A 12,351-nucleotide genomic window follows, 5' to 3' on the forward strand; every position below is an offset into this window, starting at 1 on the left:
ACGGTATAAACTATGACCCTCTTTTAGGGTGTTACAACCCTCTTTCCTCTCACCTCCTCCCTAGTGTTCTCAATGCCCATCATACTTCTCCCTCTATACTACAATAATCGGGATACTCCCGGCTACACTCGTACCAGGACTGATAAGAAGTGAAGAGACTTAAGCAAAGGGCAGGACGAGAGGGAGGACAAGAGCCCAGGACAAGGAATCCCGGTGCTGGGGCACACATGCCCAAAAGAGACAGTAAAGAGATTTTCATAGAAACATCTTAACCCTGGATGCCCATAGAAAATGGGGGACAGCATGGAACTACAGTCATCCCATTGTATTCAGGGGGGATTAGTTCCAGAACTCCCCATAGATATCAAAATCTCCAATGCTCAAGTCCCTGATATACAATGGTGTAGTATTTCTATATAACCTTTACATATCCTCCAGTATATGTTAATCATCTCTAGGTTATTTATAATACCAAACACAATATAAATAATACGTAAATATGTGTTATCTTGCATTTATAGTTGTATTAATTTTTGTGGTAGTGTGTTTTATTATTATTATTGAGTCGTTTGGTTTTGGTTTTGGTTTTTTGAGACAGAGTCTCACTCTATCATCAAGGCTAGAGTGCGGTGGCACAGTCACAGCTCACTGCAGCCTCAACTTCCTGGGCTCAAGTGATTCTCCCCTCTCAGCCTCCTGAGTAGCTGGGACCACAGATGTGCATCACCAAGCCTGGCTAATTTTTTTTATTTTTTAGAGGGTCTGGCTACATTGCCCAGGCTGGTCTTGAACTCCTGAACTCAAGCAATCCTCTCACCTTGGCCTCCCAAAGCACCGGGATTACAAGAATGAGTCATCACACCCAGCCTATTGAGGTTTTTTCCTGAATATTTTAGACCCATGGTTAGTTGAATCTGAGGACGCTGAACCCCCAGATACGGAGAGCTGACTATGCTTAAGGCTACGTTACCAGTACTTAAGTCAGGTGATAGAAGCACTAGACTTTAAATAGTAACTTCGAGAAACAGCCAGGAACCACCAGCCACTCCTTTCCTCAAATCCACATGAAGTTCATTCCTGGGTCTGGGGCCTCATGCTCATCTTAAAAAGATCTTAAGTTTGTTAGCTGAAGAACTAACTTCTAGGGCTAAGACAAAACTGTATTTAATTCCTCTTTTTCTAACAGCCCGCCTGATATTACAGACTTTTTAAAAGAACAAAGATTGCCTTCAAGTGTTTTTGCAAAAAAACATGAATTGTAGTGGCTGGAAAATAAAGGCCGCCAACCTGACATCTTTCTTTCCCTGTGTGCCCTCTCTAGAGTGTGAGGGAATTTGGCCAATGGGGGCTGATTAAGTAGCACTGCTCCTTTCGGCTAAAACAGGGTTTCTCCTGCTAGGAGTTCCAGGAATGTGCAGGAATGTTAATATTTGTATGTGCTAGAAAGGAAGTCTCTGAGGACTCCGGGGTCCTGGCTGGCAGTGGCGTGATTCAAACACCTACTAACATGCTTTTACTTCTTTCTTGCTTTATTATAGACATCTCCTCCAAATAACCACTAGGTGGCAGGCAAAATATAGCTGATAAACCACCGGGTTTCCAAGGTGGCCAGAAAGAGGAATTGAACTGCTTCTCCCCGATTCTCCACACACCCACATTTCTCTGTGCATATTGCCCGTACTGCCCAATGAACACAACAGTTTGCCAGCAGGCTTACTTTTTCTCCAGACTGTCCATGTATTCTTTCTTCTTTCTCCTACTTTCTTGGGCAGAAATCTGAGAGAGAGGGGTGGGAGGAGAATGATTAATTTCCAGCTCTGAGTTAAGACAGGAGGTGGTTAGCATAGAAGTCACTAAAGCCCTGCTCACTTCTGCAAGCTGCTTGCCATTTGTTTAAGCTACTAGTCACCTATTCTGTCCTCCTGGGTTTCCAGCTGCCGAACTCACACCTACTTTCCTACAAAGTAGGCCCCCAGTAAAATGGACACTGAGTGGCCAGGCACGGTGGCTCACACCTGTAATCCCAACACTTTGGGAGGCTGAGGTGGGTGGATCACTTGAGGTCAGGAGTTCGAGACCAGCCTGGCCAATATGGTGAAACCCCGTCTCCATTAAAAATACAAAAAAATGGCTGGGTGCAGTGGCTCACGCACGCCTGTAATCCCAGCACTTTCGGAGGCCAAGGCGGGTAGATCACCTGAGGTCAGGAGTTTAAGACCAGTCTGGGCAACATGGTAAAACTCATCTCTACTAAAAATACAAAATTCAGCTGCGCATGGTGGTGCGTGCTTGTAATCCCAGCTACTTGGGAGGCTGAGGCAAGAGAATCGCTTGAGCCCAGGAGGCAGAGGTTGCAGAGAGCTGAGATTGTGCCATTGCACTCCAGCCTAGGTGACAGAGTGAAACTCTGTCTCAAAACAAAAAACAAAAACAAAAAAATTAGCCAGGTATGGTGGCACACATCTGTGGTTCCAGCTGCTTGGGAAACTGAGGTAGAAGAATCACTTGAACCTGGGAGGCAGAGGTTGCAGTGAGCTGAGATCACGTCACTACACTCCAGCCTGGGTGACAGAGTAAGACTCTGTATCAAAAAAAAAAAAAAAGAAAGAAAAAGAAAAGAAAAGAAGAGAAAAAAATGGACACTGAGTAAGGAGCCAGGTCAGAACATGTGGCTCACAAACCATCAGTGTGGTCTCAGATAAGTGAGTTTAACTCCCGGACCTCTGCTGGCTGAACTACATCTATAAAATAAGACAGCTGGGGCTTGGTCATACATCAACTTGCTGCTGGTTCCGCGCATGGAGAGAGTGACACTAAGCTCTTGTCTTCCTTCCCTCTTTGCCCCCACCCTCTGGGTAGGCCTGTGCCTCAGTCATCCCCCTGGTTTTCATCAGCCCTGCTCAGCACTGAGGGGCCTGGCGGTAGGACACTACTGAGTCCAAATACAGACCAGCAAACTGCAGAAGTTTTGTAATCACTAAACCCTACAAGAAAAAAAAAATTAACCAAGCACTCTCAATGTATTTGTATTATATATATAATACATATATATGCTGTATTTTTTATATATAATACATATAGAATGTATAATACATATAGAATATATATAATACATGTATAATATATAACACATATTATATATAATACATATATAATATATACAATACAAATATAATATATACAAAACATATATAATACATATATAATATATACAATACATATATAGTATATAATACATATATATGTCTACTAGAGGAAACTATTGTATATATCATAAACCCAAAATTTAAAGGGTTGAGATTTTAAAGAAAAACTAGATGGAAATTCTAATAGCTTCCTCCCACCCCTGAATGTCTCATCGTGGGCACCAAGGAGGTAGACACTGATTTGGGAGTCTGCTGGCCTCAAGAGGGATGGGATGGGCTGGAGGAAGAGAGGGGCACGTGGTGAGGATGCTCCTCCCAAGGCCTAGGGAAGGGAAGGGCTTGGCCTTGGTCTCTGCCATGGGATGGGGTAGTGCTGGCCATTGGGAAGGCAGGGAAGGGGATGCTGACTCGATTCTGCTCGTGTCTCTGCTCTAGAAGTGCCTAGATTTGAAAGGCTCACCTTATTCTTGATCTTCCTCCGAATTTTCTTCAGGGCCTTTTCCTCTGATTTTGACAGGGGCAATTTGGTGGGGATGGGATAGCCCTCAGCGATCAGGGTCCTCTTTTCCTCCTCTGTCAGGACCAGAGGGCCTGATCCCTGCAGTTTCTGTGCAGACCAAGGAGCAGAAAAGGGTCAAAGAAAAAGAACTGGGACCACTGAAGAATAGCCTCCCGATGGGGTGATGAGAATCTGTTACAATGTCTTACAGAAGGCTCTGAGACAAGGATGCCCCACCTGCTTTGGGTGATAGATGGGTATTTTGAAGGGCATGGGAAGATGGGGAAGACACTCCCATGTGAGTGTTATAACTTAGGGGTTGTAATTCAAGGAAAAGAATAAAGGAACCTCCATCCATTATTTCCCAGGAAGCACCCTGCTCGCTAAAACATGAAAAGAAAAAGTAGAGAAGTCATTTCTCACATCCCTAGAGATTTCCCGGCCTTGAAGTGATGAAGGATTCATTTGCAGCCCTGCTTTGTACAAGAGTTTTGTTGTTCTCCTTCTGAAAATGCAATTTTATAAGGTGCTCTCTACACACCAGGAGTCACTTCTCTCCTCCATTTTTAGCTAAGGGTGCAGAGCACCAAGGAACACACCTGCAGACTCTTTCCATAGAAGCCTCTGGCTTCAGCAGTCTCAGACTGTCCATCAGCAATGAAGACAAGAACAGTAGCCCATCTCATGGACCCCACAGTAGAATGGCATGTTTATTAATCAGAGTCCCTATTGCATTTTAGCTCCATACTAAATGCCATAGAGGACTATCTCTCAAGTAGCTTGCGATCAAGACTGTGAGACTGAATTGATATCCATGAAAGGATAAGAGTAATTAAATGCTAAACTGTACTCTTAGCTGATATGGTTTGGCTCTGTGTCCCCACCCAAATCTCATTCTATAGCGCCCATAACTCCCACGTGTTGTGGGAGGGACCCAGTGGGAGATGACTGAATTATGGGGTGAGTCTTTCCCGTGCTGTTCTTGTGAGAGTGAATGAATCTCACAAGATCTGATGGTTTTAAAAAACCGGAGTTGCACTGCATAAGCTCTCTCTTTCCCTGCTGCCATCCATGTAAGACATGACTTGCTCCTCCTTGCCTTCCACCATGATTGTGAGGCTTCCCTAGCCATGTGGAACTGTAAGTCCAATTAAACCTCTTTCTTTTGTAAATTGCCCAGTCTTGGGTATGTCTTTATCAGCAGCATGAACATGAACTAATACATTAGCTAAAGGTGCACTAAAAATTTGAAGTAAGAGAACACTGCTATGAGCTGTGTGATCAGGAAAGGTTTAGGGCAGGAGATGAGATTTGAATTGGGCCTCCTGAAAGAAAGGGGATGATTTACATAAGAGAGAGGAGTGCATTCTAAGCAAAAGGCAGTATTTTGAAAAGTCACTGAAGAAGCCACTCTGCCTAGTGTGGGTAAGGAGTTCTTGAAGCAGCGGAGGGTTGGACACCTGATAATGAGTAAAGGTGTCACGGCTTGGTGCCAACAGATGATGGGGAAACACAACACAGTTGTTGGGCAAGCATCTGACATGGGGGAGAGTTCCTCCATCAACATGTAGAATGGACAGATCATGGTAGTACACACAGGTATATAGGATACAAGTTATTCTAGTAATCCAAGGAGTGAAGTCAGGTTCCTTGAAAAGGTGAAGAAAGAGTGGAAAGGTGAATTCCCTTGTCCTCAGTAATAGTGAAACATAAGAATGTGGTTACAGATCTAGAACTTTCAGGGACGGAATCAATACAAACTTTCAGAGTTATGTTAATTAATGGATGGATGGTTCTTACAGAATTTTTAAACATCTCATTTCATTTAAATTTTCTAGTTGTGATATTGTAAATTCAAAATAGCTGATTATAATTTTTACAATTTCATAGAAATCAATTCACTCCTAGAACAATAAGAAGTTAATGATCTATTCTTCTTTATTACGGTGTCCTCATGTATGTGAGGGGTGAACGATGGGTCTTGATGTCTGATCGGAGTTCCTGGGTTAAGAGCCATACGACATACAGAAAAGGCTTAAACTGTTTTTGACCTTTAGGCATCAAAGACATTAATCTCACAGTAATTTTTAAGTTCACCGAAAATTGCTTATTTAAAATATAAAAGGTATTTCCTATGACATAGGTCACGAGGACCATTAAATTAACACAAATATTTATGATAGAACTTTGAGGAGAAAAACCCCAAATTTTTATTCCTCATGCCTATAGCTCTGTAAAATAAACATACGAATAAAAACTGGAAGTGTGCATGTGAAAAGGAAGAGAATTGTGGTAGTAAAAGGTGAGATGTGCGGGCAGTTCTTAGAAGGTGTTCTTTAAGGTTGACATCACTCCGCTTTCGCCATTAAACAGAAACTTCTTGACAAAAGTGAAAAACAAACAGCCTTGAGTGGTCCCACTCTGGATACAGCCCCATGGGAAGGAATGGAGAGGGTCCCTTTTGGTCCAGGAACGCCCGCTGCTTACTTACATGAGGAGCCGTGAGGAGAGGGGAGCTGGAGAGGGCAGAGGGGGCCCGGGGTGCAGCTCTGGAGGGGCTGTGGGTCTGAGGCAGGCTGAAGGGGTGCAGGCGTGGGTTGGGACTCAGGCTGCCTTCTGAGTCACTGCCGTGACTGCTCGGGGGCGTGGGTGGCAAATGCAGGTGGTCCACTGGGGCTGCAAAAAACGAAGCACATCTCATCCATCCCAGAGCCACAAATCAGAATACAACTGATCTGTGGGACTGCGAACTAAAAGCACAAGGGGCCTCCGTGAGCTGACATGGACAGATCTCCAAAGTGCAGAGGCTGGATACAGGAATCCTCCTTTTCCATGAAAAAGGAGAGAAAGAGGATATGGACCCACATTTGCTTGTATTGGCAAAAAGAAACACTGGAAGTGTATACAAGAAACCAATAAACGTGCAACCAGGGGCCAGGCGAAATGGCTCCTGGCTATAATCCCAACACTTTGCGAGGCTCGGGTGGGCAGATCAAATGAAGTCAGGAGTTTGTGACCAGCCTGACCAACATGGCGAAACTCCGTCTCTACTAAAAATACAAAAATTAGCTAAGTGTGGTGGCACATGCCTGTAGTCCCAGCTACTTGGGAGGCTGAGGCAGGAGAATTGCTTGAACCCAGGAGGCGGAGGCTGCAGTGAGCCAAGATCACGCCACTGCACTCCAGCCTGGGAGACAGAGAGAGACTCCGTCTCAAAAAGCCAGAGTGGCTGCTTTGAAAAAAGCCGGTTTGTTTCTGGAGCAATGTGCGTGGTCATGCCCGCAGGCAAGACGCCAGGCATTCTTCATTCAGAAAACATGAAATCCATCTTCAGATAGGGGAGTGGGCACAGGAAAAGTAAGTGAGAGTTCAGTGGGGAGACTTTCTCCTGTAAAGTCTCCGCCCTTCCTGAGGGAGGCACAACACCCTCTCTGCCAGGGCCTATGGAGCCTTGGTCAGTGTCCATCAAGCATCTCCAGGGCAGCAGAGATGGGCTTCTTCTGAAGGAGGAATCCAACCAGGATTCCTTGAAATGAAAGCACTCTTGGTTCTCACTGTTCTTCCTGAACAGTGCGTAATTTCTGTTGTACCAGCCACTGCTACTGAGCCAAGGAAGATAACTGCAGGTAAACACTTCATTCCTGGAGCCCCCAGGACAATGAGCCCTCTGTACGGCAGCCCCACAGTGGGCAAGGCCCACACAGCTGGGTCTGCTTGGCCAGGGAACTAACTGCTGAAGGCCATGAGAAGCCTCAGGGCACCACCTCCTCGTCCCTTCTTCCGATGGAGACCACCCAACATACTACGGACGGGAAGGGCCCTCCTGAGACAAAACAACTGACCCAAGAAAGATGACCTCATTCATAGCTGTCTGATACAGTATGGCTGTGTCCCCACGCAAATTTCATCTTGAAATGTAGCTCCCACAATTCCCACGTGTGGTGGGAGGGACCCAGTGGGAGATCATTGAATCATGGGGGCAGTTTCCCCCACGCTGTTCTTGTGGTAGTGAATAAGCCTCATGAGAGCTAATGGTTTTATAAGGGGAAACCCCTTTTGCTTGGTTCTCATTTTCTCTCTCGCCTGCCGCCTTGTAAAATGTGCCCTTTGCTTTCCGCCATGATTGTAAGGCCTTCCTATCCATGTGGAACTGTGAGTCCATTACACCTCTTTTTCTTTATAAATTGCCCAGTCTCGGGTACTTTGTCAGCAGCATGAAAATGAACTAATATACTGCCCTCAGGGAGGATGAGCAGCAATCAGCAGCTCTCTCCTACAGGAATACCTGAATAGCCGAGGCCACAACAGGCGATACCCAGTCCCCCCGGCCCTGGCATGCTATTTTTTCTTCTCTCTCTCTTTCATTGCCATTCCCTGTCTCTCTCCCACCCTTTCTTTCTCTTTCTGCCACATACAGCTTTTCTCTAGATGTTTCCTCTTTCCCTTTTTCTCTGCCAGTCTTGCCAAAGAGGTCCCTAGGGTTTTTAGTCTCTGTGGGCACTCTTAAAGCTAAAGAATATGCTAAAATAATCCTTGTCGCACTATTCCCACTACTCCTGCCACAGGTGCAGGCAGCCCAGGAAGGGAACCACATGCCTTAAATATGCAGGTGCTTGGCTAAGGAGGAGGAGTCCTAAGCATGTTAATCAAGGTTTCTTGAATGCCATGAATATTATGGCACTTCATGGTTTAAAAAAAAAAAAAAAAAAACAGGAAGCAGACGAACCTAATAGGGGCTCTGTGCTGTTACATTCCCAACAATGTACCTAAAGTACCTAAAGCCACCCTGTCCCTTTCACTTGGTGGGGGTCAAATTATTCTAATACTGTTCTCCCATCCAAGCAGAGGGCCCCTCACAAAAGACAGAAAGAGAATGATGAGAAAAGCAAGTGAAGCAACTTAAATCTTGTCTTTCCTACCTATGAAAGAGCTACTGGGCTGGCCAGAGGCACCTCAGGATCAGATTTCTAAATATCATTTGAAATGCCGCTTTTGGGTTACTGCAAGGTCTGGGGACAACAAGCTACTTTGCCTAGAAATTGCTGCAGTCAAGGATATAGAATTTCCTTATCTCTGTTTATCCAGGATAATAAGGAAGGGCTGTCCTTTACTTTATTCTTGAAACATTTCTCCTCCAATAACCCTTGATTCAGAAGCCACTATGGGATTCATTGTTATGGTGATGACACTTCTGAACCACATCGCAGCATAAATTAAAAGAGTAAGATGCATTTGATAGTAATAACTGGTGTTATGCAAATGAAAGCAATTACTTTGAAGCAGTATATAAAGCTGCAAGGCACTACTGTCTGTCACTCAGTGCAAAGAAATAGTGTCTCGATATGGATTCTACTCAGTATTATTAACTTTTAAAATTTAATCATTTATTTATTGATAATAAACACAAATAAAGGGCCAGCCCTGACTACATTGTTACAAATCAAATCCTCAGTTAGTTACTAATGGAATGAAGATAGCTGATATTTTCATGAAAAGTGCTCATATGTAAATATCCTCACATTTATATACTGTAGCACATATACCTTTTTGGTGACAACTGTATAAGCCAATTTCTTATTTGTTGACCCAAGTAATGAACTGTACTTCAAAATTTGTACTGAAAGTATGAGTGGGACCGGATGAGGTGGCACATGCCTATAATCCTGTCACTTTGGTGGGCCAAGGTGGGAGGGTCACTTGAGCTCAGGAGTTTCAGACGAGCCTGGGCAACACAGTGAAACCCTATCTCTAAAGAAAATACAAAATTCAGCTGGGCATGGTGGTGCATGCCTGTAGTCCCAGCTACTTGGGAGGCCGAGGTGGGAGAATCGCTTGAGCCCATGAGGTTGAGGTTGCCGCGAGCCAAGACGGCACTACTGCACTCCAGCCTGGACAACAGAATGAGACCCTGTTTCACAGAAAAAAATAAATAAACAAAAAGTAGGAATGAAAAGGGAAGTGACGGCATGACTGAAGGCACACAAGTGAGAAGAGCAGGACCTATACAGGAGAATCTGCATAAACAAGGCGGCAGAGAGAGTTTCATTAGACTTTATGAGGCTCAGGGGTCTGCATCCGGGATTCCTAGCTATGGGCTTCACAGGAGAACAAAGAGGGAGAAACTCAGAAAGAAACTGACATAGAGAAAGAGAAATATAGACATATAACAACTTTGGCCAGGCGCGGTGGCTTATGTCTACAATACCAGGACTTTGGGAGGCCGAGGCGAGCAGATTGCCTAAGGCTGGGAGTTCAAGACCAGCCTGACCAACGTGGTGAAACCTTGTCTCTACTAAAAATACCAAAATTAGCTGGGTGTGGTGGCGCACGCCTGTAATCCCAGCTTCTCAGGAGGCTGAGGCACAGGAATCGCTTGAACCTGGGAGGCAGAGGTTGCAGTGAGCCAAGATGGTGCCACTGCACTCCAGCCTGGGTAACAGAGTGAGACTCTGCCTCAAAAAAAAAAAAAACAGTATGACCACCTCTCAAGGACGTGTTAATTCTAGATAGATGGATGTCAAGAAACCCAAAAGGATGCACAACTGTAAACTATGAACATGACCAAATAGAGAGGAGGCTCCTTGCAATAGCTGTCATCCAAAGTCAATGTTTACAAACAATGAATTGGCCGCATAATTAATTATGAATTTACTTCACAAAGAGTTGAAACTAGAGTTGTTTAAAATAAGCAAGGTGCCTTTGTAGATGGTTGTTGATTTGTGGGGTTTCTACAGGGTTCACACCTGGATGAATAAGAGCTGCAGTTCTCTTGTTTGATCGTGTTTGTAGTAGCAGTCCATAAAGGTTTTGAAAAATATCACCCCGGCTAGAAGTAAAATATGGTAACACTTAGCTGAAACTTAATTAAGTGCATATATGGGAAAATAATATTTAGCTTGCAAAATTTATTATTTGGAAGCAAAATTTTTATTTTTTAAGAACAGAGTTATTTCATAAAGCCAGCTACTTCTGTGATACAAACTCATCCCAGCTCTCTCGCCACATTCCCTCTCTGTAGACTCAGAGACCATCTCCACACCCAAAGGGACACAGGGAGGGCAGACAGACCTTCTTTACGAGAGAAGTTTAGAAACTGATCCACTTCATGAGGCTCCAGCTTAATTTTAGGAATAATGGTCTGGCACGAGGAATCAACCTGGAGGAAGAATTTCAAACACAATTTTTAAAAACCAATCACAGCCTTGAAGACACACACAGGAGAGCTATGTGTCACCTGTGTCTTCCTCTCGGGACAGCCCTGCCTATCCTGGAGAACAGCTGAGTGTACGCAGCTTCCCTGACAAGGAGTCATTTTAGTTCTTAACCTTTTCCTCATCACCACACTTGGCATTACAGCTGACAGGACCCTCCGAACTTACTTGAGACCACCCTGGGTAACACAGTGAGACACTGTCTCCCCCAAAAATATAAAAATAGCCAGTCGTGATGGCGTGCACCTGTAGTTCCAGATACTTGGGAGGCTGAGGCAGGAGAATCACTTGAGCCCGGGAATTTGAGGCTGCAGTGAGCTGTGATCATACCATTGCACTCCAGCCTAGGTAACAGAATGAGACCCTATCTCAAAAAAAAAAAGAAAGAAGAAAAAAAAAGAAAAAGAAAAGAACGCTCAGAACTCTAAAGTTCAAAGTCAAATGCTCAAGCCCAAGACTATATCAATATTCTTTTCTACATTTTTGTAGTACTGTAAAGGCATTTTATTACAAAATATTCTGGTACTTTTTTTTTGTGGCATCATTCTGCTAACTTTATTCTTTATACACAGTTTGGGTTAAGAAAGAACCAAACACCGCTTCCACTCCCCCTATCCTCACTCCACTTTGGGGGCTTTAAAAAGCGACTAATAGTTGATACTGGTCAGGATTCCCAAGACTGCAGAATTTAGCTGTAGAGCATAACTGTGCATTTGATCTCTGAAAGAAAATAAGAGACCTTCTAAGAGGTGGTGACCTTAGAAGAATGAGGAGGGGCCAGGGTGTCTGTTATCCCAGTTCAGCCTCACACCAGCCTGGGAGTTTTCCCTGCCTGCAATGTAAAGCAGCTTGTAAATTACATATAGCCACAAAGCACTTAAATCGAGTCAATCACCATGGAAAACGGGAACTAAATTTTAAAAAGTCACAGGCGTCCACCAGCTTGCCCTGGGGTAGGGACTGTGCACCAAGCCACATCCTTTCTCTTATATATAATTTTATTAATATTGATTATCAATAATCAATATTAATGTTTATATAATTAATATTAATAATTAATAATGTTATTATTAAGGCTTCTTAATGAGTGATGATATCTAATCATGAAATGCCTGGTAGGGAAAGGAGAAAAGTTACCTGGCCCATACACGGGAGCAAGGCCATGCCTCTGAGCTTTGCTAGTTACATACTTTACCATAATTCAACTAGGCCAGGTGTGTGGCCCACGCCTGTAATCCCAACACTTTGGGAGGCCGAGGTGGGCAGATTACTTGAGGTCAGGAGTTCAAGACCAACCTGGCCAACATGGTAAAACCCCATCTCTACTAAAAATACAAAAATTAGCTGGAGGTGTTGGCAGGTGCCTCTAATCCTAGCTACTCGGGAGGCTGAGGCACAAGAATCGCTGAACCCGGGAGGCAGAGGTTGCAGTGAGCTGAGATTGTGCCACTGCACTACAGCTTGGGCAACAGAGTGAGACTTCTGTCTCAAAAAA

At 44.2% G+C, this 12,351-nt stretch overlaps 1 protein-coding gene across 1 annotated transcript in view; it reads right to left on the reverse strand.

Moving 5' to 3' along the window:
• CREB3L2 (cAMP responsive element binding protein 3-like 2) overlaps positions 1 to 12,351 on the reverse strand; it is a 134,514-nt gene that overhangs the window by 31,464 nt on the left and 90,699 nt on the right. The window contains exons 6-9 of the mRNA XM_011941554.1: positions 10,714 to 10,801; positions 6,137 to 6,321; positions 3,607 to 3,753; positions 1,718 to 1,776 (exon numbers count right to left, since the gene is read on the reverse strand). Of these exons, the coding sequence (XP_011796944.1) occupies positions 1,718 to 1,776; positions 3,607 to 3,753; positions 6,137 to 6,321; positions 10,714 to 10,801 (479 nt within the window). The remainder of the gene's footprint in view (positions 1 to 1,717; positions 1,777 to 3,606; positions 3,754 to 6,136; positions 6,322 to 10,713; positions 10,802 to 12,351) is intronic.

Source organism: Colobus angolensis, unplaced genomic scaffold, assembly GCF_000951035.1.
Source record: "Colobus angolensis palliatus isolate OR3802 unplaced genomic scaffold, Cang.pa_1.0 Scaffold2, whole genome shotgun sequence".
In the NCBI taxonomy this organism is placed as follows: Eukaryota; Metazoa; Chordata; class Mammalia; order Primates; family Cercopithecidae; genus Colobus; species Colobus angolensis.